This window comes from Larimichthys crocea, chromosome XXIV, assembly GCF_000972845.2.
Source record: "Larimichthys crocea isolate SSNF chromosome XXIV, L_crocea_2.0, whole genome shotgun sequence".
Lineage (NCBI taxonomy): Eukaryota > Metazoa > Chordata > Actinopteri > Sciaenidae > Larimichthys > Larimichthys crocea.
The window spans coordinates 3525799-3553526 of record NC_040034.1 but is presented as its reverse complement, the minus strand read 5'-3'; the positions used below and the strand labels follow the sequence as shown (position 1 = coordinate 3553526).

The 27728-nt window shown below is 41.7% G+C and overlaps 2 protein-coding genes across 2 annotated transcripts in view; one reads left to right on the top strand and one right to left on the bottom strand.

The window, feature by feature from the left end:
• The window catches only part of galnt16 (UDP-N-acetyl-alpha-D-galactosamine:polypeptide N-acetylgalactosaminyltransferase 16), a 40308-nt gene extending 20118 nt beyond the window's left edge, over positions 1 to 20190 (top strand). The window contains exons 5-15 of the mRNA XM_010751182.3: positions 1756 to 1821; positions 5813 to 5934; positions 11269 to 11356; positions 11657 to 11741; positions 12077 to 12180; positions 12830 to 12956; positions 13784 to 13876; positions 14627 to 14710; positions 15311 to 15437; positions 16154 to 16270; positions 19330 to 20190. Coding sequence (XP_010749484.2) covers positions 1756 to 1821; positions 5813 to 5934; positions 11269 to 11356; positions 11657 to 11741; positions 12077 to 12180; positions 12830 to 12956; positions 13784 to 13876; positions 14627 to 14710; positions 15311 to 15437; positions 16154 to 16270; positions 19330 to 19473 — 1157 coding nt within the window. The 3' untranslated portion in view covers positions 19474 to 20190. The remainder of the gene's footprint in view (positions 1 to 1755; positions 1822 to 5812; positions 5935 to 11268; positions 11357 to 11656; positions 11742 to 12076; positions 12181 to 12829; positions 12957 to 13783; positions 13877 to 14626; positions 14711 to 15310; positions 15438 to 16153; positions 16271 to 19329) is intronic.
• Positions 20191 to 25090: 4900 nt separating this feature from the next.
• Positions 25091 to 27664, bottom strand: LOC113744592 (G-protein coupled receptor 143-like). Its single transcript, XM_027274952.1, has 5 exons — positions 27169 to 27664; positions 26104 to 26213; positions 25809 to 25903; positions 25449 to 25541; positions 25091 to 25214 (listed from the first exon to the last, which is right to left on the bottom strand). Exons 1-5 carry the CDS (start codon positions 27422 to 27424, stop codon positions 25091 to 25093), a joined length of 678 nt encoding a protein of 225 aa, XP_027130753.1. The 5' UTR covers positions 27425 to 27664.
• Between the last annotated feature and the right edge of the window lie 64 nt (positions 27665 to 27728).

Here is a 27728-nt window from a genome sequence, read left to right as displayed (position 1 = left end):
TCATTGATTTTACCATCTGGATGTAAAACTGTCACAGCAGACAAACACTTTTATGAGCAACAACAATTACAGACCATCAAATTAAAATATTTATTTTGATCATTTCTTAATCAGTTTTCCTCTTTTATATGGTCAGAATATTTAAATATGGAGTTGTTTTGTGTTTGCTTTAATCTAGTACTATAATATCAGTAATATTAATATCATGTCCATAATAATAATAATAGTACAAAAGTAGATGTCACCTGGCAGGGTGACTGCAGCCTGGAGGCTCGAGGAGGCGGTGGGGAATGTCGGTCAGGCCGCCTGAGTCTAATCCTATTAAGGCTCGCCTTAATCATCAGGACGCCGTCTTCAGTCAAGGACAGTGATCTTTACTGTGACTCCAACAGTGTCGACACCCGGTCCACACTGTGAGCTGTTGTTAAGTGTTTTGTCAGGTGGCATGAATGTGAAATCATGCACGGTGTGGCCCAAATTATATCACAAACTCCAGCTTTAGATCTGTAATTTGTAGGAGGAGTCGATTCCCATCATGGTTTTATTACTTCACGTATTACTGTGTTTGTCTGTTTGTCAGCTGGGATGTGAACCGCACCTTTCAAAATAAAGCTTCAAGTTAGAGCCTAAAATGGTTCTTCCACAGGGGAACCTGAATCCCACACACTGGACCTTTTAAATGTAAAAATAATAAAAATTAATTCAGTGAAGTAATTTATTACTTTATATGAACTATCATCACAAGTCCCACCAAAGGTGTTTTTATGCATCCAGTTCCTCGAAGAACCTTAAAAATGTTCCCTAGAGAACCCAGGCTGCTGAAAAGTGGCTTAAATTTGCATTTAAAGTTAGTCTTTTTTTTTTTCCCTGTGTGAACATCCTTCATATTCATGGTTAGTGAATTTTTTCCCTGTGTGAACATCCTTCATATTCATGGTTAGTGAAAGTACACACACACAGACACACACACACAATCTGGCTAAAAGTATACAACATCTGCTCGGTGGGTGTGATCTATGACTTTCTGCTCTTCTTCCCTGAGCGGTTAAAGCCCCCATCCTCACACACACACACACACACACACACACACACACACACACACACACACACACACACCTCCCCTGTGAATCGAAGCTTAAATGCAGGCAAACAGGTTTGTACACAACAAATTTAATCAAGGAGGATTACAACTTGTCATGCTTGTTTCTGTCAGCGTACGCCTGTATCGCCGCCATGGAGGGGCTCTGCTTGATCCACACACACACACACACACACACACACACACACACACACACACTTCTACTCACTCTCTGCTGCTAATCCTCTTGTGCACAAGTGTGTGTGCCCGTGTTTGCATGTTGTTTGTAATGGTCTCAATCCATATGTGTCAACACAAAGTCTGCGCCAGAGACTGCTCATGTAGAAGCGAGCAGTGGATGACAGGAATGAGCTGCTGGCTGGATTTGTTTGTCGAAAAAAGGATTTTGAACGTAATTATGAAGTGAAGTGAAGCTCCTTTGTTTGAGCGCTCAGTCACTCTGTGCTTCATGTGTTTACACGGCTCTGATTCTGTGCAGCGATGTGATGGAGACGTTGTTTAAGTCCTTACACTGTGGCCTAAGTGGTGTGTAACCGTCTCCCTGTGTGCTCTAAATCCTTGTTTGTGCGGCCGTGTGGTGTGTTTGAGGAAGTGTGTTTTTTCTCAGTGTGTGTTCTTGCCTGTAACATGCCATCTCTTCTGCTCGCTTCCTTCAGCTGAGGACTGCCAGCTGCTCTCTGAGATCCCCAAAGTGCGCTGCCTGAGGAACGGCAGAAGAGAGGGTGAGTGTGGAGGGACGAGGGGGGAGACGGGGGAGACAGAGTGTGTGAAGGTGCTGCACGAAGCCATGATAGCATCTTAAGAAAAGGAAAAATCTGCTTGACATAAGGAAAAGAATGAATTAAGATCACATTTAAAAATAATAATGAGAACATTTTAATTAAATGAATTAATGTATAATCAAATTATATGAATAAACACAGACCCAAAAAAAAAGACAAAACAATTCAGTTTCAGTGTAATTCACAAAGAAAATGTCTGTTCATCATTTCCATGATTAGAAACATCCCTCACATGTTTTCAATAACTCATTCTGTGTGAGCAAAATCCCCAAATATTAAATTTACAAAGAGAAAAGCAGTAAATGTTTCACTGCCAAACCTCGTGTACACCGTGACATCAACATCAAAACCGACTCCCTGTCTCTCCGTACCGGTGTAGAGAGAAAGCGAGTCGTGATCATTGACCAGCTGACCTTTGCACAGACCGTACCTGACAACATGTTACCCAGCTCCTGATGCAGGCTGTGTTCATCTCTAACGTCCTCCTGACGGGCCTCCCAGCCTGCACAGTGAAACCCTTTCAGAAGATCCAGAACATGTCACCACGCTGCTCATCGACCTCCTCAGTCTACCTGATTCAAATTCAAATCTCTAACGCTGACTACAAAGCAGTCTCCGGTTCTTGAACGTCCTCATACAGACAGATGTTACCTCCTCCTGGCTCTGCCACCCATACGCTCAGGACAATCTAAACTCTTCTCGTCTGTTGTTCCTCGTTGGTGGAACGTCCTACCAGCTCCTACCAGATCAGGGGCGTCCCTCTCTACCTTCACAGACCTCCAGCTCTTGACATGATGCATCTATCCCCCTGTACAACTGTCACAGCACTTACTGCTGCACTAACATGTCTGACATTAAATCAACAAGTACAGTATAGTACATTTTGATTCGTCACTTCAGACACACAAACTTTAAGAAAACAGAGATAAAAACATGACAGCATTGTTTGAGTCCTCGCTCGCAGGCTCCTGAACTGAATTAATCCCTGAATTAGATTAAATCCTGAGTCTACAAAACAAGAACGTTGAGCCAAACCGAAAGCCCAAAGAAGAAGCAGCAGCAGTGTTACTGATTAGTTCGGATGTCTAACAGTAATCCCTCTTAACTCAGGTCACTGCTTGTGTTGCTGCAGAAGAAAGACTCTGTTTGGGCTTTGCAAACCACGAGCTGACAAAACACGAGCACGTTGGGTTCAGGCCAGTTTCCGATCTGGCATCCGAGGTGCACGAGCTCCAAATCCAAAAAGTTGAATCTTTGTGTAAGCTTCTGTTTGGTAACAATCATTAGTGTCCATGAACACAGAGAACAGTCCACGTGATGTGAAGAATTGATTTTATTGCTCTTAATTCTTTTCATGCCTGCGGGCATCAATGCCTCCTCTCCTCTTTAACAAGTCAAATCTGCCCAAGGTCATCACTGCAGATATCAAATTAACAATATCATATTAATTTAAACTATGGAGTTAATGCAGAAGTTAAAAAAAGATAAATAACATATAACACAGGAAGCAGAAGCAACAAATGAGCCATGAAAGCATTAAAACATGTATTTAGCGTTAGTATTAGTACAGTTAATACAGTCATGCACCGCTATGAGCTGTAATGAAACACGATTAACACAGATAAATAAATACAGATAAATCACGTGAGGTGAACTTCAGGGCTCCTGTTTGTACTGATTAAAACAAAAAACACTAAGAGACATTTTCACAAGTTTTAATGAACTTTGACTTCAGAATAAAACTCTTCAGATGAAGATGAGATGCTTTTAATTAACTGTAGATGGTGCAGGAAAAAAATACAATTAACCTCCTCCACAGTTCTCTGTGTTAAATGCAAATTACAGTGATTGCACTGTTGATGAAGAGAGACATCTTCGCTGCCGTTCCTCCCCCGGCCTGCAGCCATTCTCTCCTTTAAAAATAGATTTGATTCTCATATTCAAATGCATGAACAAGCAGTTTAAAGCAGTTTGCTCAGGCAAAAAAAGCGAGACACATTCTGGTGTTTACTTCAGACTAATCCAATTAACCGGTTTCATTTCAAAGGAGCTGTTCTTTCCCAGAAACAAAGAAAAAAAGCAATTATTTGACGAGCAAAGGGCTTCGAATTGTTCAAAACTTAATCACTGATAATAAAACCGGAGATGTAACTTGCATTTTTAGACCCACTGTGCTGTTTGATGTATATCTATGAAACAGAGACAAAGTGACATGCAAAGACCTTTTTAAAGTTTGACAACAGAGAAATCTAAAAAAAAAACCATCACTTGTCACCGTGCTGCGAGGCTGTTCTGTGATGATCTCTCATTAAACCGTGTCGAGGCAGAGACACTAATGTTTCTGTCAACAGGCGCCTCAGTAGACCAGAATGCAACACAGCCATCTGGAAAAACTCTCTTCACTTCTGCGGCAGATGCAGTTCTGCAGCAACAAGTTCACACCTGTCCGCTTGTTGCAATTTCTTTAAAAGAAAGGTAAAAAATCGACACAGCGGAGGCCGAAGTATCGAGAAACACATCGACATGAACTCGTTGGCATCTTTCGTTAGACCTCCCTGCCTGATACACGCCCGTGTCTTTAAACTCTAAACTAAGCTCGTTAAGAAGGATTTCTGTTCTCAATTTGTAGCCTCCATGCCGGAGATGAGATCATTCAAACAACATTTGTTTATTTATGAATGTGAATCAAAGTATCGAATCCAAATCTTTGAATCTTGTTTGTTTGGTGCAAAATGAAGACAAACACTTTATCTGGATAGTCTGAGGTGGTTCAGGTTTGGTAGGTTCAGGCGCAGAAAACATCTTAGTAGTTAGTTCATGGATCGTCACACAGACTATAAAGATAATCTGTTAAACATCTACAGACAAAGCGAAACAGTTGATGATACAGATACTAGAATAAGGCAGCAGATTTAGGAAGAGTAGTAGTAATAATAAACGTCTGTAAACAGCTGAATCTTGAACTGTTTGTTAAATGTGTGCACAGATCTTAAAGAGCAGAGCACGCTGCTGCAGGGCTGCTGCAGATGATCTCTAATGTATGCGGGCGCCTGACCACGCACAGCTCTATAAATAATCACGAGTATCTTGAATTTAAGTCTGATGAGGAGTCGGTGTAAAGAAATCCACATCGGCGTCACATGAGACCTTTTAGAGGACTCGGTCAATAGATCGGCTGCAACATTCGGACCACTTGTACGCAGTCCGGGGATGTTTTTCAGATGTGATGCCTCATCGCTGACTGTCTTAGAAAACTAAATGCAAAGCATATTAATACAGCATTCATAGAAAAGGCTTTAATAGATAATATTTGAAACGTTTCATTTATTATGCATAATGCATTATGCAGTGGCCAAATGTATTAAATAACCATGAGATTGATGCCCTTTCATCTTCATCAATTCAAATATTCAACAAAGAAAGTATCTCAGTCCGACATTAGAGAATGTGCATGCTGTAAGTTTGGTTTCCATTATTTTTTATTGACCTCGGATAATCATGGTAGTTTTGGTGTAAATCTTTTGTCTTGTCAGTTGCTTATAAAGGACTTTGAACTGCTTTTGACTTGACCCATGATTCACCTCTATGAAAACTTATTCCCTCATATAGTGAAATGGGGGCGTGACAGTATGCAAAATGAAATTATTGGCCATGAATTGAGCGGCAACCTGTGCGGCTGTAAAATGTAGCTAAAAAAACGTGCACCTATTTTGTGTGCACATTTTTCCTTGTCCTGACAGAAGATATGACGACTGCTCACAGGCAGGAGAAGTCACTGCGATAAAGAAACGTTAAATCTTTAGTTAAATGCCAGCTGTCCCTTCGCATCAGAGAAATCTCTACTTAACGTGAAGCAGCGTTCAGTTTAATGAAATGATTCTAATACTCGACCCACTTTTCAGTGTCGTTTCTTCTGTGTGTTCCCCTTCAGGTCTGATCCGATCACGTGTGCGAGGAGCCAACACGGCCTCTGCTGCCATCCTGACGTTCTTGGACAGCCACTGCGAGGTCAACACTGATTGGCTGCAGCCGATGATCCAGAGAGTCAAGGAGGTACAGACAGTCTGCCGTCATTCACACCCTCCAATTAATACATGCAGCTTTCACACACACACACACACACACACACACAGTGTGTATTTTTTAGGTGGAACATTTCTTTTTTTGCCCCTGTGATGTAACGCTTCAGGGGATTTCGCTGCGTTTCATTGGCTGTGATGTAATGCGTTGGCACTGCATACACTTAAATAAACACTCAATTTGTTCAGCTAAGATTTAAGTCATATAACACCAGATGTCACACTCCACTTTGCCACTGCTGGAAAGAGTATGGTGCCATTTTCCCAACCGATCCGTTTTCCACTTGACTCTGTCAGTCTGTTGTGTGTTGCCGCTGTGGTTAGTGTTGTGGCGTGATGACAGTGTTTGCTCTCGCTCCGGGCTGCACGCTGACTTCCAGATCAAAAACAGTCTTTCTCTGACGCAGTGGGAAGATTCTCCCCATTCACCCGCATCCTGCAAATTAAATTATGCGGCCCACCGGGAGGGAAGACGCCGCCATCGCAGCCACACATGAATGTTTCGCAATTCAGAGCGAGAACAGGACGAAATGTAAAACCAGCCTCTCCTCATTATCTGAGGGCATTTTTTAATTTCACTTGGTATTTTCACATGAAGCCTTCGCGGGCATGTTGGCCGGGAGCCCTCACTCTGCTTTTCTGTATCAATTTCACAAATTTATGCAAGCAGAGCTGCACAGCGTGTAAACATGTGACTTAGAGACACGTAAGCGTCTGACCGAGTGTGTCTGGGATTTTGATAAAGAGATGTAGCTCTGGAAAGAAACCTTTATCTCTCTCACTAATGAGTAATGTTCTGTTTGCTGGCTCCTCTCCTGACATTACTAACCTGTGACTGGGCTCTAAACAGCACAGCTGCTCCCCCAAAATCTGCTGCCATCCCCCATCACACACACACAAAGCAGTCCCTCCCAAATGACTCTGCAGCAAGAGCTGCTGGAGTTCATATTTTTCTCAGTAATTGCTTCTCTCGTGCTAAAGTCTGACACTCAGGCTGAGCTTCCAGTCTGCCTCGTTTCTTTTAAGGAATTGCTGCATCTGTCAAAACTGCCTCGATTCATAATATTTATTCTTATCTACTCTTATCGGTTTCTTCTCGATGCACATGCAACACTCGACACAACATTTAATCAGAAGAGAAATACGTTTATTCGCTCTCTTGCAAAGAGTTCGATGATCTTTGCTTCTCGTACAGACTGGAAACAGTGGGTGATATCTGATCTTTCAGCACCTCACTAAAGCTCACTAATTAACACATCTCAGCTGTGTCATCTGCTCAAAACCTGGTGCAAAAATGTGCCATTTTACAGGCCTACGTGTTGTACTATTTCTTGCCCCCAAAGTGTGTTATATATTTCAGGTTTTGTGCGAAATAAAGAGTTAAGGTGTTAATGAGAGAGATTTAGAGATGCTGGTTAGCTTTGGACTGAGCTGACTCGAGTTATTTTGTTTCCTTTTCACTGCACAGAGAAAACATGTTGTTCCTGTGAAGGAACAGATTTTTATCTACAACACAGTGAAGAGTAAGTAGCTGTTTGCTGAAGGCCAGACGTCTGCAGATAACAGCCCCAACCAAAACACATTCAACAAACTGTGCATGCCACAAAACTCCTATTCAGTCCACACATTCAGACTCTGCCCTACGAAAAGCCCCTCCATGTTTTATTCACAAGGCTCTCCACACACACACACACACACACACACACACTGCGAGTGTGTGCACGTTGTGTTTGTGTTTCCGTACACTCATCCTTGGCTCCGGGCAGCTGTGACTCATCCAGCTTGCATTACAATCTTTTAGTCCAGCATTCATGAGAGCGCCGGGCTCAGTGATAATTCAGCAGTGCCTTGGACCGGCTGCACCCAGCGCCTGATTCATTAGTCTTCACGAGTCCACGACTACGGATGAAGGATGAAGGATCAGTGTTCAGTGTGTGCTTTGAAGCAACATAACGACAGTTTTCATTTGCAGTTTTCGAGCAGAAATTGAAAGTGCTCGAGTTTAATTAGTAATGAAGTCGTGTGAATGAGCTCAGCACTCACAGATGTTGGATGATTAGAGAGTTGAGTTCACTGTACTCTCTCCAGTGTGGGCGTTTTCTCAGGGTGACATTTTCTACCTCATGGGTGACTTTATTTCTCAACAGTAATTACCTTTTTTAGACCGTGGATAATCATTTTAATGTGCTGGAGAAATTCTGCAACATTTATTATTATTATACTGAACCAGTAGCTAATAACTTGTCATCACTGGTTATGTGATCGACCATAACTAATGCAGCAGTCCCCAACCTCTCTGGCTCGTGATCATGTGAATTAAAGTGATTTGTTTTGTTTCATTAGAATCATCTTAGAGTCCTGAAGAAGTCAAATAATTCACTAGAACACGGGCAGATATTTCTGCTTCTTCCTGTCCTGTTAATCTCTGTGCAGTCCTTCTGCCCCGTGATATTTATCTTGGCAGGTGACCAGGAACCATTTATCTAATAGACCAGAAACAATTAGCATTTTAGCGCAGAGCCATTTGTCAGGAAGGGAGCACAAACATTGGTTATCTGAAGGCTGGTGCCGTTACTCTTACAGTTTGTTTGTTCTCTACAGAATACGGCAGAAATGAAATATAATCTGCACATATATGTTTCCATCTGAAAATAACAATTATTTATATCTACAGACACCGACACACTCTTTTACAGTCTGCAGCTCCATGTTTAGCAGTAGACAAACTAAACTTTGGCTGTTGATAGACATGCCTCATGGTAGGAAGGAGAGGGTGAGCCGAGGCGGTTGCAATCAGCCGCTCTGCTGCAAGATGCTGCTAAAGCCGCATTCACAAAAATAGTGGAGAGTGGCGACAGTCAGCTTAGACGCTCTGCCTCTACCAGCTTCTGAATCTGAGTCTGACTGAAATTTAAGCTGCAAAATAGAAACACGAAGAAGTTTTAATTTGATTTGAGAGAGAGAGCATCGGTCTGGAGACGCAGATTAAATTCTGCTCCTTTATATTATTGTTATTAATGATGCATTAAAGTATAAAGCAGTAATCTAATGTTATGTCTGGTCGAGGTGGAGATGAATTTAACTGCTTTATGAGTTTATCTAAAGCAAAACATATTCATGAGTGTCAATACAATAGAATTACCTAATCATAATTTAAGTAACTACAGTGCTACTAATGCCAACAGATATCTAAACGTGTCAGTTATCAATGCAAATCTGCTACATGCACGATTTATTGCGTTGCTTCCTTAATCCTTTAAGACGAGATGTGTTGATCTAACTGTTTCTGTCTGATCTGTTTCACAGTGTGTGAGTGATGAGCGTGCACAGTAGAGAACATGATTCCAGTCTGCACAATGTGTCCTCTGTTGGTCTCTTACTCAGAGACTGACTGGGCATGAAGCGACTGAACAGAGATCTCCACACGTCAAGTGGCAATTTGGAAACTGTGAAATTCAGAGTGCACTGAGCACGTTCATATTTCAATTCTCTGTCCCTGCTTTCCTTTATTTTCCCTTCATGTAAATCAAGTTGAAATACACAAGGGTGACCTTAAAATCCTTTATCAGCTACATTCAAAGCATCCAGATGTAAGACAGAATCAAAGCGCCGTGACATTCATAAAATCAGACACAGGAGAACAAAAGCGGGCAGAGATATTGAGAGATCAGCGGTGACATCCATCCTGCGACGCGCAGCCTCTTCATGCGTCACCACATCACAGAGGCTCATTAAAAGCCCAGTAAATGTCTATTGCTTAAAGCTGTTGAGAGCATCACTTACCAAATTGCTCTCTGGCAGAGTGGCATCTCACACTCGCTCCTCCCCCGCACACTTTAATGCAGCGAACACAAAGTTCACGAGGGGTTCAATCTCTGAGCAAAGAGAGGGACTGATTGGAAACAGTCATTTACACTGTCCTGATGTTGAGCTGTGCAGCTACACAAACACACATATAGAGGGATGCCTCATGGGCAAACAGCAGTGTTGGCACAGACACACTTTCACAGACACAAACACGCTATCGGCAGTCAACAGTTCTCCACTGTGTTTACTTCGTGGTTCATGTCACTCCTCCAGCAGGAGGCAGTTTAACGATTCAGAGTTTGTTTGTCATGAATTCATGATGAAATGTGGAAAGAACGAGGACACGTCCAGATGAGCTCATGATCCGCACAATACGAGCAGCAGATAACACAAAGTAACAAAAAGCTCAGGAGGGAGGTGAGCTCTTACATTAGAGACTCATTCGTTGCCTCCAGAGCACGATCTGATCTGTAATATTAATTACAGCCAAATATAATGATTTATTTCTTCCACACACAAAGAAAACTTAATTACTTTGCTGAACTTTTATGTGATCCTGAGAAGAAACACGTTCAGTAAAAATGTTGAGCTTCAGGCGCCTTTTTTAATCCTTGGACGAGGTCAGGATTACGAACATACCATGGCTACATCAAACTCAGAAACAGCTGGAGGATTCAGCTCAGCACTGACTGAATCAGATTCCTGACATTTTGGGTTGTTGGTTTATCTGATATAAATCAAAACTTCAAACACATTTCAGTTTCTGGCCTTCATCAGACAAAACATTACACAGAGAGACGAAGAGATAAAATACAGAGAAACATTAAAGCATGTGCAGTTATGTTCAGATAAACAGCTCCTGTCACTTTTTATTTTAACCCCCCAGTTTAGCGTCTTCAAGCTGTATATAAAACCCTTAATTACTGATTCATAATACACTATTATAGCTGATATAATATATTTAAATATTTATTTCTAAACAATTAACTCCTCATGAAGCATAAACAGATTTTTACATAAGTGCTTTAAATCATAACTATGTTACACTGTGACATCAGACATTCATTTTCTGTTTAAACACCCGTTACAGATGTTACAGATGTTTCATGAGAGGTGCACTGACTCGGGCTGATCATCATGAACTGAAGTGTTTTACAGCAGGATTAGTTTCACCGTTTCTCTTGGTAGATGGAGGTTTGCTCTCTTTAGATTTATGTCCCTCCTCCATCACCTTGGTGCTAATTAGAGCGGTGCAGGAAATCTTTAATCTGTAATTCATCTGTCATTAAAAAGAGCTTTAAATTCCCATCCTGATTATCCAGAAACAAAAGGCCATTGAGCCGTTTAACCGACAATCTGATTAACATCATGATCATTACTGAAGCTGTCACCTCTGTCACTTAAATGTAATCGATTATATAAACATGTTTAAAAGCAACATATAAATATTCAAATATTCCATCATGTCTAAGCTCTGTCTGTCCTCCTTCCTCCCGTGCAGGATCATACACGAGTGGTCAGCCCCATCATTGACGTCATCAGTCTGGATAACTTCGCCTACTTGGCTGCCTCCGCTGACTTAAGAGGAGGTGAGGACACCACACACACATCACGCACAGTAACAGCTGCAGTCGAGGAAAAGCCCGTCCAGATCCAGATCCATTCAAAACCCATGATGGAAATTCCTAAATGTCTTAAAGTTAGTCTGGAAGTAAAGTTTGGGAAGAAAAAACAAAGTTTCTTGAAATCATGCAAGTGAGTTCGTCTGAAATCTGCAGGAAGCTCTTATCTCTCTTCCTGGCTGCTTTAAAGCTGAGGTCTAGACAGCGTGGTTGTAAATTTAATCTCCTTGAGCTGCTGCCTTTACTCCCCTTTACTTTCCTCTTCAGGGTTTGACTGGAGTCTCCACTTCAAATGGGAGCAGATTCCCATCGAGCAGAAAATGGCGAGGAGCGACCCCACACAGCCAATCAGGTGAGTTAGTGATAGGATTACATGTTGTGTAACAATATCAAACCTGCTCTTCATATCTGATGTCATGTAGGAACATTTGTGATATCTCAGAATAAACTACTCTGCAGGATTAACCTGCTCGGAGGCCATCAGGCCTGAAATCAGCTGCTGGGCCACATTACTGTAATAGTAAATAAACAGATATCTGCATATGAATGCAGACCTACAAGATGTTGGCACTGGAAGTGTTCTGGTTTCTTCACATTCAAGAAAGATTGTAGATCTGTCGCACATTAATAAGAGTGTGAGTTAGAGTAAGTGTAAAAAGTATGACTCCTTTCCTCCGTACTCTGCAGGACTCCTGTCATCGCTGGTGGGATATTCGTCATGGACAAGAGCTGGTTCAACCACCTGGGCCAGTATGACACCCACATGGACATCTGGGGAGGGGAGAACTTTGGTGAGACCAGGGATGATTTCTTTAAAACACCCGTCTTTAAATAAGCACACAAAACAAAGCTTTAGTTCAGACTTACTACAGACTGTAAAATTATTCAACACAAATTCTTCTATTTTCTTTTAATTCATTCAAAGATGTTTACACGTAGACTTTCCTCGAAGTTTCCAAAAGGATTATACGCTTACTCTAAACTTAAACATCCCACAAGTCACTGATTTTAAGAGGAAAATCGATGAAGGATTCCACTTACTGTAAAAAAATATGGAGTCCTGTGTTCGTTTGGATCAATTTGAACATGAAGAATAATGTTTATTCCTCCAAATAGCAATAAAAAATGAAATTCAAGTAATGAAACTGGACATTGTGATGTCTTAATTTCACGTATTTAGTCTGCAGACAGCTGCACATGTTTTGGATGCTGCAGGCGAGCAGCGGCGGCCCGCTCTCTGAAATGCCAATTGTGTCCTTGGAATTTGCAGCAGAGCATTAAATTATCCATTACAGCAGCTTCCATACTGCTGATTTACAGCTTACAGCCATCTGTGCATAGAAAATGTAGCAGGTGAGGTGAACATACCTCGGCATGCTGATGTATTGACGCTGCAGACACGCTGCATGCCTTCACACTCCCCTGTCTGTCCTCCTGCAGAGCTTTCTTTCCGGGTGTGGATGTGCGGAGGCAGCCTGGAGATTCTCCCCTGCAGCCGCGTCGGTCACGTGTTCAGGAAACGACACCCGTACGACTTCCCAGAAGGCAATGCTCTCACCTACATTAAGTGAGTTAGAAAACCACCCTGACAGCACAGATCGGTGCTTCACCCAGCAAACTTCACGCCTTTCACACAGTTTGACTCAGTGACAGATGAGTAAGAACATGCACTGACCTCCCAGACGTCTTGTAATGTAATAGCACTGAACCACTCAGACCTCATTTTAAACAGCCCAGGATAAATGCAGATAATGACAAATCCAGCTTTCTCTACATGGACTAAAGATTTCCAACGCCTTGGTCTGGACTATTTCTGCTAGTCTGTAAGGAAACAATATGATTCATCAAGAAAAACTGAGTAATAATTACATAACTTTTGGCCGAGTTTTACTGCAGTTCCTTTGAAGCTGTAACCTACGGTTGGTCGTATGCAATCAAACCAGTCTGTCATTACCGTGCACATGAAATCTGTGTCAGCCTGTGCCACCACCCGAGTCTTTTTTAATTTAGTAAGTAACCACGTTGAAATGCAGAGCAAATAAAGTTAAAATAAGGATTTGAGCTCGTCCAAACAATGGAGTTATAATACAAAAAATGCTGGGTACTCCTGGATCAGAGGCTTTATGCTGTATGTTTTGTTCCGAACACAGACCACCAGCACGCTTCACACAGATCAACTCTCACCTTAATTACGACTGTAGATTTGTTTGAATGTCTGCTGCCGAACTGTCTCTGCAGGTACACCTTAAATTTTACAGAGGCTGAAATTCCTGATGAAGATGTTTTTTTGTTTTTGGCTGTGGCACGTCACACTGTCATTAGAGTGGCCTGCAGGAATGCCAGCAGCTCTGTCATTACTGTGTCTGAGCAGGTGTTGTGTCTGTGTCCATGCAGGAACACCCGGCGGGCCGCTGAGGTGTGGATGGACGAGTATAAACAGTACTACTACTCTGCGAGGCCGTCCGCCCAGGGCAAAGCCTTCGGCAGGTTTGTCTGTTATACTGTCACTCTCCTCTCGTCACACAGCACAGACAGCAGCTCACATACAGGATATAGATGCATCTTCTCAGAGTTTTTATTGTTTATCTCAGATATCATGTTTTATACACGTTCACTCAGGTTATTAATGTGGTAATAATTTAGATACAAACAAAATGTTGCCATGCAAACTATTGTGGTAATAGAGCTAGCACACAAGATCTCTTTATTTCACCGTGTTTTTATATGTGCACTTTTTTTAAGGACATTTGTGTCTGAATCATTTCCATTCTACATTTATTAATAGCTGACCTGCTGTTGTGAAAACACCAGATCTAACTTCACAGAGCTCAAGGTTACGTCTTTAAATCCCTTACATCATCCAACCACCCATCCAGAACTTATATAACAAAGAAAAGCAGCAAACCGTCACATTTGAGATGCTGGAACCAGAGAAAGACTTTTTACTCGACACATTACTGAAATGACAAAGCGATTAGCAACACTGCTCAAGTAGCCAACAAAACCACAATGGCTCAGCGCTGTGGTGGCTGTGGACAACAACAGGAAGCTCTCTGGAGTCAGCAGGAAAGGCTTCGATCCTCATGAGTCGAGTCAGCTGAGTTCTAGATCAGCTGGATGCTTATTTTTCTCATTGTCCTCTCTTACTGTGTCTCCTCTCTCCATCTTTCTCTTTTCCATTTTCTCCTCTCTACCTGATCTCTCTCTCTCTGTCTCTACATCCTCACGTGTCTACAGCATCGCAGACCGCCTGACACTGCGGCGGAAGTTGAACTGCAAACCTTTCCGCTGGTTCATGGAGAACGTCTATCCTGAGCTGAGGTACGACTGTCACTGTCGATCATATTCCACGTGAACTCATGCTACAGATATATATTGGGTCACATTTGGTATTCTGTTCTATTCTGCCATTCTAAAAGTGTTCATATTTATTTTTTGCTGTCTGTTATGTAACTCCAAACACGGCCAAAGTTTCCTTCCAAACACCTTTAAAAACCAACGAATGCTTTGTCCCTATTGACAGATTATTTGAGGAGACAGACATGCAGTAGTTTCTTCTTCCCAAGCATTAAATCAGAAATCATCATGCAAGTCCTCTGGGTGTCATGATCCCCGAGTTCAGAATATCTAAATATATCGGATTTGGATGGGAACCTCTGTGGGTGGGTTATCAGCGTGGATCCCACCAGCTTGTTTCACTCTTTCTGGCTGCATCTGTTGTTGTCATGCGTCCAAATAACTGTGGTTTCTCAAATTGTAATTGTATATTTTTATAAGTCTGTGTTGTAATAGGGCACATTACTTGTGGTGCGATTCGAATTACTCAACAAGGGGTGAACAGTCAGTTCAACCCATCTGTTCTTTATTGTCGTAACAAGACCTTTCATTGGCTTTTCTCCACGCTGTCTATGGTTCCCTCAGGGTCCCGGAGCAGGAAGCAGTGTCCAGTGTGCTGAAACAAGGCGGTTTGTGTCTGGAGACCCGTGGGACCGACACCCTCGGCCTGGCAGAGTGCAGGGGCATCGGCACCAACAGGCCGCAGTCGCAGGTCAGAACTCTGCCACTAGAGGGAGATTGTGGTTCAGGCAGTTAAAGTCTGAATATTTGCCAGAAAATATGAAAAAGTGCAAGAATTTGACCTGATGACTCTGGTGTAAGAGCATGGTAACGATGAATCTACTGATTGGAGAATATAGGAGGCACCAGGACCCAATGACTTCATACAGTAAACATGTACTCTGGAGCTGTGCGATGACATGACTTAATTTTTTAAATCATTGCTTCTGGAAAATAGACATTTTTCATCAACATGTTAATGCCAGGATCCTTCAGTCTTCTATTGTGTAGCCTGAATTAAAACACATGTCCCTCTGTTGCCTGGTTACAGAGCTGATAAACACACGTTATCAACTATCGCACGACGAACTACAGCCAAACAAACCTTCCTTTAAGTTCACTCACCTTAGCCAACATTAGTCACTGTTATGATTTCATTCCATTATATTAATCATGATGCAAATGGTTCCGATTAAAGCAGGCAACAGACTCAAGAAGAACTCAAAATAAAGCCAGACAAGTTCAGACTGCGTCTCTTTAAATGGGTTAGACAGAAACATAATAGTGTGGGCACAGTTGTGACCTTTTGAGTTAGTCGCACATTGCTGGAAATCTGAGTTTGAGAGTGTTGTGAAGGGCACAAACGTTAAGAATTAAGGAAATAAAAAGGTTCCTCTGAAAACGAACCCGAGCATGTATTTGTTTCAGAGATGGGAACTCATAGAGCCACTGATCCGACAGCAGGACCTCTGCCTGGCCATCTCAGCCTTCACAGCGGGGTCAAAGGTCAAGATGGAGCCCTGCAATGCAAAAGAGCCCAGACAGGTGAGAACAAACACTGTCAGTCTCATCATACATTTAAAGACATGCATCTAGTTTATTTTTCTCATGTTAACTAAGGGTTAACAGAAGAATTTGCTTTAATCTTTGACTGTCAGTCATTTTAACAATAGGTCTTAGTTTTTCCAAGTGGCTCTGCCGTTCATCCTTCATGTGCCACTCACAGTGCTGAACTCAATGTGGTGATAAGAGCTGCTTCCAGGACAGATGCTAAGCAGGCCGACGCCTGCTGCTGTTGCCAGGAGGCTCAGACGATCTGAGCGACCTTTACTGCACCGAAGAGGAAGACCCGACTTTATAGATGCAGTAGAACAAGCGCTCTCATAACTTCAGACCCCACCCTGTTCCTTCCTCGATCTCCGCTTTGTGAATGTTGAACATTCATATCCCACGTGGATCCACGCTGGCTACATGGTTGATTTATAACAGTGAAAAAAGGGGGAGTAACTCAAACCATGTGTATGAGTGTGTGGGGCGTTTGCCAGGTCATCCTCTCATCTTTGTGCAGGCCTATTGAAATCCTTTGAGAGTTCTTTGGAAGCCTGCCCGTCAACGAGCAACTGAATTTGGCTGTGGGAGACATTTGGCCTCTTTGAGTGTTTAATCCCCTGGAAAGGAAAAACGTCCTTGTGTTTTTGATTTTGCTCTCTAAATGAGAAGAAGACTGAAGTGATTAACTCCTGGAGCAACAAGTGATAGTGGCACCTTTTTCTTTTTTAAGGAATTGTAAATATGAAACGCAGGTTAGAGCGATATGTACACACGTCATATGATCCATCACTGATCTGACAGAGGCTTTTCCCCGCTCACTGCTTCATAAAAACAGCCTGGAAAAATTCTGCAACATTTTATTTTCTCAGCATTAAAAGTTTATTGAAATGTTCTTTTTTTTTATCTTAATTTAATCCTGCAGGAATTTCATTTGTTTGGATTTCACTGGAGCGATTACATCCAATGCTGGTTTTAAAGGCTGTTTTAAGAAGCTTGTCCAGTACCAATATATTTAATGAAACACTTGGAGACTCTTTGGCACAAGTTTGCCATATTTTATGACAAAAAAAACTGGCTCCAAATGTTGGCTATCAGCAACTTCATTACAAATATATACACGTCTAAATCTGCATTCAAAAATCATGTGAACTACCAAACTGTTGACGTTTTCACTCTGACATTTCCTCTTTGTTGCACACACACACACATGTTTACAGTAAATGTCACACACACGTATACACAGACAGACTTTCTCTCCTCTGGGATTTTAAGATTAACCCCCCATTCACCTCCAGACCCCGATAAGCCTCCATATGGCTCCAGAAATCTGCTCTTGGCGCTCTGCTTCTCTGCTGTTCAGCTCTAAGTGTTTAATCAGCGAGCTAATAGACGAAGCACTTACACCTGGTGATTTATAGACAGTCTGTTTATGGGGAACACACTCTCTCACCCTCTTTACTTCAGTGTCGGGTTTCTCGTCGAACTTGCTCCGGCACTTTTTACACACAGTGACTGGACCTTGGAGATCTCTGGTGAAAAGAATAATAGATTTATGGAGAATCAAAGAAATCCAGTCGACTCTCAGTGGAAATTATGATACAGTCGTGTGTTTGTAAGCAAGAGTCGATGTGTCTCCCTTATCAGAACCTTATGTGTGATGCAAGGAGCAGATGGAGTGTAAGTGATTTAATGGTGATCATAAATAGATATTAGGAGAAACTGCAACAATAACAGACAAATACATCATATTTTTTTACACTCTGTTTTGATACTATGAGCCTGTGTGGCCTTCTGGTGATGCACTGACTCCTCTAAGATTTACAAGTATTCAGATCCTTTACGTAAATAAAAGAAGTTATACTGCAGTATACTCCCAGCTGATAGCTTATTGGGTACACCTACAGTAGACTAAACTAATACAACCGTCCTGCAGTAAATCCTTCTTTTATGAAGTTTAAAGTCTGCACAGTCAACCATCGCAGCCTTCTCTCTGTTCTCTCAGACATCGCCGTCTTTGGTTCGGCTCTTTCTTGGTTTGAATCCGACCGCACAGGGAGCTCGTTCAACTGTCCACATCTCACCACAGGGGTGCCCCAGGGCTCGGTGCCGGGGCCCCTTCTCTTCGCTTTTTACATCACCTCTCTGGGTCTGATTATCCGCTGCCATGCAGATGACACACAGCTCTGTCTGTCGTTTCCACCCCTTCGGTCCCTGCACGGATCTCTGAATGCCTCTCAGACATATGTTGTGCTCAACCAATGATCGACGCCTGGCTCTGCCACCCGTACGCTCGGGACAATCCAAACTTTTCTGTTATTCCCTGTTGGTGGAACGTCCTACCAGTTCTTACCAGATCAGCAGCGTCCCTCAATACCTTCACAAACCTCCTGAAGACCTCCAGCTCTTCAGAGAGGACCTCCTCTACAACACTACCAACACCTGGACATGATAAATCTGTCCCCCTCTGCAACTGTCACAGTACAGCTCCTGGACTAACATGTCCTTGTCGCTTATGATAAAAGCATCAGCTAAATAACTAAATATAAACGTAAGGATGGTCTGTTTTTGTACAGAGTTGTATATTCAACTTTATAATTCTTCATGATGGTGCTGCTGTATCTAAATACATGTAGTGGCATAAAAAGTACAACAATCCACTCTGAAAAGTAACAGTATGAAATGACAAGTACTGCAAATGTGCACTTTACTGTACATTCACTGTACTATACTTAAAGTAAATGTCCTATGTTACGACCCACCGCGTACAGCACTAAAACAAATTGTTTCTCCTCTTGTGGGATGGCAGCCCGCTCTACACTGCAGCTGGCTGTTTGTCTGATTTTTCCACTGTGAGTTCAGCAAGTCAATCATTCATGCGATTACTGTTATCCAGGTCTGACTCAGTCCATTACTCACTACTAACATGAACCTCCTGTGCAGATACACATCATTTATGAGCAGAGAATAATACAAACCAGAGTCTGTGCGAGACATCGATGCTCTCTCTAACCCTAACCGACAGAAATGAATTTTTTCCCTCTCTGTCTCTGCAGAAGTGGAAGCCTAAAGGCACGGCTCTTCAGCACATGGTCAGCGGCCTCTGTCTGGACAGTCAGACCCCGACGGGCCCTCCGATCATCACACAGTGTCGCCCCCAGATGGCTAGCCAGTCCTGGGAGCCACAGATTATCACCTGAGCCAACAGAGGACGGGGGGAAGAGGGAGAGAGGGAGGTGAGGAGCAGATTCTGGACCCGGCCTGCAGAAGGACTCGGGGGTTGGGGGTGGGGGGGGATCACATCTGCACACTGTCTGTCGCCTTGCTGTGGGATGAAAGGAGTGAGGACTGTACTTTCGTGATGTCAACTTCAAGCTCCTGCTCATTGTGTCTCGGTGACGAGAGCGCCGCTGAAAACGTTTTAAGGCCTTGTTGAGTGGAAACACCTGAGGTCTTCTGTGCATAGTGCTTCATCTCTCGAGGATGCCGCAGTTCTTCTATGTAATCTAAGCTTTTCACTGAAAACTGTTGCACATCTCACTTTTTCATTTCAGTATCTATCCTGGTTCAACGATTTGCTTAAAATTGGAGTAGTGAGCCTCAAAACAAATGAGTGCATACTGTACTGTAGCAAACGTGTTGAGGTGCGCCTGACCTACTCTGAGTCAGCTTTATGTATAGCCAACTAAAATCTGAGCTTTTATTATTGCTGAAGAATAGCAGTCTTGAAAGCATCATGCAAAGCACTGTCAGGAACATTATTTATTGTTTTGCACGGTCAGACCCAAAGAATGTTTTTTTTTTTTTCTCCGTCTCTCTACAAAGTTTAATGTAAATATTTGAAGCAGATAACGGCTTGGTTTTTGTGTAAAGTACTCTATATGTTGTTTGAGAAATAAAATGTCGTAACAAAGGAATTATTGCTCTAATTATTTGCTAAATAAATCCGAATATTGTGCCGTCTGTTCTTGCATGTGATTTTAATTTACAGTAATGTTGCAGACCATCGAACACGTTTGACATAATGTGTCGTTTTGTAATCGCAAATCCATGTTTACAGTGCAAATCTAATTCATCACGAATATGATTGATATTTAAATATTTGGTGCATCCACTTTAAGACATCTATTCAACATGTAATAAAGAATTTTAATATTTTAGTTGTGTGTCTCAAATGCTGGTAGTGTCGAAGTATTTCAACATCTGTAACATGAACTGCATTTGCAGAAACATTGAAGGTCTCCAGAGGATGAACCCTTTTTTAAAGTGCTACAGACAGGCAGAGGTGGAGAAAGTATAAAGTAAAAGTACTGATACCACGCTGTAAAGTCCTGCATTGAAATTGTTACTTAAGTATGTAAATATATTCAGGAAAATGTGCTTAAAATATTAAAATATAAGTAAAATAGTACTCGGAAAATGTACTATACTATTATATAGAACATTAGATTATTCTTCATTCATCAACAAAAGCAGGATTTTAATGAGGTGGAGTGCAACAAATTATTATTTTCATTATGTATTAACCTGATGAGCCCAGAGCGACACCTTCACAATGCTTTATTTTGTCTATCAACAGCCCACACTCTCAAAATAACAACACTTGTTTTATAAGCTCTTCATCTCTAAAGTAACTAGTAACTAAAGCTGTAGTATTGTAGTGAAGTAAAAAGTATTTCCCTCTGAGATGTAGTGCAGTAGAAGAATAAAGCAGCATTAAAAGAACAAACTCCAACAAGGTAATAAAGTACCTCAAAACTACAGTACTTGAGTAAATGTACTTAGTTACATTCGACCACCACATTTTATGGCAGGATCTCTGAGCGGTGCTTTAACTGTCACAGCGTGGAGTTGTTTGCAGTTCCACATTTTCTCTCTGCTCTCTTCCCTTTTCATACAGTGACTGTCTCTGTCTCCACCCTCCTGTCCTGCTGTTTACTCCTGAGTTTGCCCGTCACCTGACCTCCACACCTCACACCTGTTCCCACTTCCCCATTAGCCTCACAGTATACGGGGCCTGTGCACTCCCTTTCATTCTCTGCCAGATCCCTTTACAGGTCTTTGTCACCTCTGCTGGTCTGCTTTTTGGACTCCTAACTCGATAAATGTGCTTCACCTTCCCTGTCAGTTCAACTGAACTTTGAACTTTACCTGCCTGGTCATGTTGTCGTGTTTTTGGCCTCAAATATAGAAACATAGAGCCATTAAATAAGAGAACACTAACACTGTGTTACATGAGGTGGACTCCATATTAAATATAGGTTACACTAAATACAGATTATAATATTCCTTAACTTTACGTAGGCCTACTAAACTTAGCACATTAACATATTACAGTCATAAATATCAGCCATAAATATGTGCTAAAAGGTTCCAGTGGTGGAGAGCAAAAAGTATAGTACTTATACTACGGAAACTGTAAATGCTCAGACATTCATACATTTTATTTCCTCTGTTTTACTCGTGATAATGAGTTAATTTCATTTGTTTTCTCAAGATCTTTATGTCATTATGTCAAATGAACAAATGTTGTTGTGCCGAGATAACGTGATTTTCTCGAGAACTTTGTTTTACTGAGATTATGACATTATTGCAATTGCAACAGCTACACTGAATGAATGTTTCCAGCAATTACTTAATATACTTATTCTTTTCTTTTCTCCAGATCTCGTATTTATTATGTCTTTGTGTTCTCAGGAAAAGAAAGATCTCGAGATCTCAAAGAAAATGATCCCGTTTTCTCAGGATGTTGATGAACGTTTGTTATTTTGACATAATGACTTCAGATCTTGAGAAAACAAATTAAATGAACCTCTTATAATGAGAAAACTGAGGAAATAATATGTATGAAATGTATGACTGCTGTTATTTTATGCTTCTACTTTACATTTCAGATGGAAATATACTTCAGTCAATTCATTTAGCTGTGATAGTACCTGTATGATCGTATGTGACAAATAAATAGAATTTAATTGAATTACTTTGCAGATTCTGGCCATTAATATAAAATATAATCAGCAGAAAGTAATTTAAATGATCCCCACCTTTACCAGCTGCATTAAAGTAATGCTTACATAATGATGCAGTTACAGGCTATAATGTTTATTCTGCATAATACTTTGGGTACTTTAGTTTTTGTAATTTTGTTGCTACAAATTCACATCACTTTTACTTAAGTAAAGTATTTCTCCCACCACGGGGAGGAAATTTCAAACGAGGAACACATGATGAAGTGACGAACTCAGCAGATGGAGTTTAAATAATTAGGTCTAATTAAGCACATTAAGTGAAAACACCTGTGTGATGATGCACACTGTGACCACGAGGGGGCGGAACATCCTCATAGATGTGTGAGCAGCTTACATTTTATGACTGAGGGTGACAGGGTGATGGATAAGCGCTTGTTGTGAAGAAAGGGAGTCATAAAGAAGATTAGGTTTAAGTTAATCAAGAATAAAAGAAGAGTGGCAGTGAAAAGAAGACAGAGAACTTGTGTGTGTTTGGCTGAGAGAGATATTTACTGCATATTCACAAGCTGCTGAATGCTGCAAAGAAACACACGAAAGACAATAATCAGCATAACAGGCTTGACAACTTTGTTACTTAAAGTTTCTTCTTTCCTTTGTTAGTTTTGCAACCTTTCAGGCTGCAAAGCATGCCACACTGCAGCTTAGTCAGCTTCATAGCTATGTGAGGAATGCGACTTAATGCTGATAAACTTATGGCCTTTTAAAGGGGCCAAGGTTTCGTCACCAGGGGTAGAGTGGGGGTGGAGGAAAACATGGAAGAAGCTGGAAGAAGAGGACAGAATAACAATACTTGTGAAAAGTCAGAGCAGTTTTTTAACACAACATAGTGAGTTAGACACATTAAAACATGTTTGAGGCCACAGATCAGGACTCGACAAATGTAAGAGACAAAAATAAAAGTATATCTGAGGTCATTTATGACTGTGGCGTTATCCAAACGGACCTTTAAACTGTGTGGTGTCACTGATGGAGATATTTGCATGTCAGTCTGATAGAGAACATGTAAACTAATGAAGCAATGGTCAGGTGATGGACAGTGGTGATATGTAAACAAGTACATCTACTCATACACTGCACATTTCTGATACTTAACTGGAGCATTGCCATTACTGTATATGTTTCATTTATATGCTTCATACGTCTTCTTTACTACATCTCAGAGGAAAATATAGTACATGATTTCACAGTTTTTACATATTGTTTGATATAAGACAATTAAGATCTAATAGATCTGAATATTATTTCTCCCACTGCTCCAGACCTGTACATTAATACATGGTTTAACATCTATATTCTTTCCAGTGCATGGAGCTAGGACAGAAATTATAACTTTCAATCAAAGGACTACAGCCCCACTTTCAAAATAGGACAAACACAAGTTCTCTCAAGGGAGCATCCAGCAGTTATTTGGACTCGATCAGTAGGTCAGAGCACAATGATTAATTGAGTAGTTACTTTTGAAATATCCGTCAACAAGAGAGAAAGAGTCCAAACTGCAGTCTACATCTGGTCTGAAGCAGTGGTGGAGGAAGTATTCAGAGGTGAAATATCAGTACTACAGTACACGACAAATATACTTGAAGTACCAAAAGTAAATCCTTTTCCACGCCATGTTGACCCACCCTGTTTCTACAGTAGCCCAGAATGGACAAACGTTTCACCTTCATCACAAATTCTTGTCCACTATAGCGGCTACTATCTATTAAAAGGTCGGTTGAGGTGAGGAGTATTCAGTCAACTTCCCCACTAGATGCCAGTTTTACTCAGTGGACCTGAAAAGGTGCAGTAAGTAAAATTTTGGAACTTTATTTTCAAAATGAGACAAACATGAAATGCTACATTCAGAACTATGTTTTCATGCAACCTTTAAATAACGATAGTTTTGTTTTTGTTACTTAAAAATTATTCTTTTATATCTACAGTCTGGAGTCAGTGTTCAGTTTATCTGTTCTGGGCAACTGTAGAAACACGGTGTTAATAAAAAGATTCTTATTTCCAGGTGATTATACATGCATGGAAACATAGTTATGAATATTAGATTCCACATCTGCCTTATTCTGAAAATAAAGTCTCCAAATCTTACACACTGCACCTTTAAGTGGCACCTAACAGCGAAGTTGCACATCAATATTTAGTTTGTCTGCTCTGGGCTACTGTACAAAGATGGCAGTGACTCCATGGAGGCGGACCCGCTCTTACTGTAGATATAAAGGACTCAAACAACAACAACAACAACTTATACAGTAATGAAACATACTAATGAATATTGTATGTCCTGCAAAGAAACACACTGGACCTTTACGTTGACAACTTGTGTTGTTTTCACTGTGATAAGATGAAGTTACGGTAGCTCAGAACAGACAAACCAAATACTGACTCTAGACAACTCAAAGTGTTGTTTTTCCTTTACACTAGGTAAGTAAGGGCAGGGGCACCGCCGGGGATTTGGGGCCCCATGAAAAGATATCACACTGGGTCCCACCATCACACACAGGCAACACCAACCATGTGCGGTTTCTGTAACCACACCTCTACCTGTGAAGGCTTCAACTACCTGTACAATATCTCCTGACACTGAGCTGGGATAATATGTCACTGTGAAGACGTGCAGGAAACATTCTGCATGCAGATAAAGTGTTATTAATTATAAATGAAATATTCTATTAAAATCCATAAATTATATGTTAATTAAAAAATAAACTAATGTTCTAATATTTTTTCAGGGCCCCTGTCAGTCACGGCCCTCAGAATCGTCCTAACTTTTTACCCCCTAATGGCGCCCCTGCAATCAGAGGAACTGACCTGCAGATACGGTCCGGTTAAAGAAGACAGGATTGGCCACGAGGACGAGCAGCATCGGTGCGTACGTGGTGACGTAGTGAGGGATGGCGTGCTGGAGGCCTTGCTCGCAACTGCGCAGGGATGCAAGAATAAAATCAGCATTGGAAATCACAGATGTGCAATGATGTGTGGGGGGCAACAACAGGAGCATACTAACTGAAGTGTTTAGGCACAAGTTAAACCTCCTTATCTGTTTGACCTTTCCCGATAACTCGACACACACAAAAACTTAGTGCTCTTTGTTTATCTCCTGACAAGACGAACATGCTGATGGAGTATCTGAAGGAGACAATAAAAAGTCTTACTCTGAGATGGATGGGTAGTAGAGCATGGCCACTCCTTCCACACACAACAGCACAGCCAGACCCCATGTGATCATGTGGTAGAGGATAATGGTGCTGATAGGGAAAGAAACAAGTCATGAGACTTGAGCTCTGTGTCTTTGAGCCCTTTTTTGAAACACAAAGATTTAAAACAAAGCGAGCTCTCTGCAACAAACTCGTCAGGCTGGGAGTAATGAAGGCAGAAGCGTTAAATCTACAGTAGACAGTGAGGGAGGAGAAGTGAGAGCGGGGCTTATTTGCACGTTGTCGACTCGGTTTAAGTCTTTGCTCTCGTGATGTCGAGGTGATAATGAATCGTGGGTAGACGGAAGGTGAGAGCACCTGATTCCTGCAGATGTTTTCACCACCAGGAAGACGTCGACGGCATAACAAAAGGTCCACCAGAAAGAGGCGCTGAAAAACAACTGGATCCACATCTGCAGCACATAAATCACATACAAAATTCTATTTATTATACATAATTGCAATCACTCTTGATGAGAAGTGTGAGTAGCCGTGCCTTTCTTTTGAGGTTAGAGTTCAAAACATGCACTGTGACAGATGTTTCACCTGTGCACATGATGCATTCAATAATTTAGCAGGACAAAAATCAGGATTGAAGAAGCATCGAACATACAGCACTGCCGACACAGAAGACCTCCGGCCACACATCAGTGCTGTTGGCCACTGAGATTTGCTCAGTGATGTTTGGCAGGCCCAGCCAGACGGATGACCTCACGATGATACCTGAGGACGAGAAAAACAACACGTGGTCGACCAAACTGAGACGATTCCTGCTTCCTGACCAGGAAGAGGAAGAAATAAACGAGAGAGAATGAAACAGGGGATGTTAAATTGAAGTTTCACTGGGTATTATTAAGTGCGTTTATTAGTCCGATTCAGACGTGGAAGTCCTTTTAATAGCAGCTTTATATCATGGAAATATGAACTGCCTTCAGGTGTGTTTTATAAGGGTGTTTCCATTTCCTACAAGCTCACTGTGGGACGGGAAAATCTGGAGATCTCCCGCAATCTTAATGTGATGCAGAGGCTACACGCTGGTGTGTGTGTTTTATTTGAAATTGTGCTTCAAGCTGTTAGTTTGCAGAGGTGAATGAACCCCACCTGGCACTAAACACACACACCTACACACACACATGTACAGTGCATGACCTCATCTGCCTTCACAGAGTGATGAAAGAACAGCTGAGGTGTGTGATGCTGATCTTCATCCATTGAGAACAATGCTGCGTTCAGATCCACACATGCCAACAGAGGTTTGCAGTTGTTACGAGTCATTACTCACATGAGAGGACAATGATTCATTTGTATTCATGACTAAGGAATTTAAAAGCCTTTTATACAAACAATCTGAGCTGAGATTTGCATTTTTTTTCTACAGTTTAATGGATTCAAAATGTTGCAAGAACGCACGCAGGATCAGAAAAATGATATTTCTTTCTCTTTTTCTGCATGTAAATAACATTTTTTCATAACTCTACCGCAGTTATGTTTCATGTTTTCTCTCTGTTTGAATGAGGAATGTCATATGTTGCAGATTTAGTCCAACAAAGGGGTTAAAAACAAAAATATTTCCGTGCGTAATTAAACCCAGCAAGCAACGGCACGCACTCGCCTTTTCTTTCTGTTTTATCTGAGCTATAACACAAAAAGTAGGCCCATACTAGGAGTCTGTCTTTACCTGCGCATCCCAGTATGTCACATACACTGATGATGAACTGTATCCTGGAGGAGGACGCAGGCCTTGGCAGCGGATACTGTCCCAGTCTCCTGTATCCTTTGCGTTTGGGTAGAAGTTGTAAAACAGCAAACAAGAGGCTGAGAGCGGCGCTGCCCAGACTCAACGCCCCGAACAGGACGGGCTGGAAGGTGACCACGAACTCAGTCGCTGCGTCCCGATTTGGGCAGCAAAAAGTCTCCAGCCGAGGGGATGCCATGACGCACTGGAGGAGATCCGAAAAAAAGAAAGAGAGAGAGACAGAGAGAGAGAGGAAAGAGGGAGAGAGGGAGAGAGAGAGAGAGAAGTGGGCTTACGGTGTCAGGAGAGAGACGAAAAGGACAAGAAAGAAGGAGAGGAAATGATTGTGTACATGACCCAACTCTGTGAGAAATCACGGGGTTTGACTCATCATGTGCTTCCATTTAATCCCCGCAGTTGTAGCTGAACTGTGCCACAATGCAAGAAGCCGACAAAGGACTGCTGTGTGGTAGAAAGAGACTCAGAGTCTTAAAGTTTGGTGA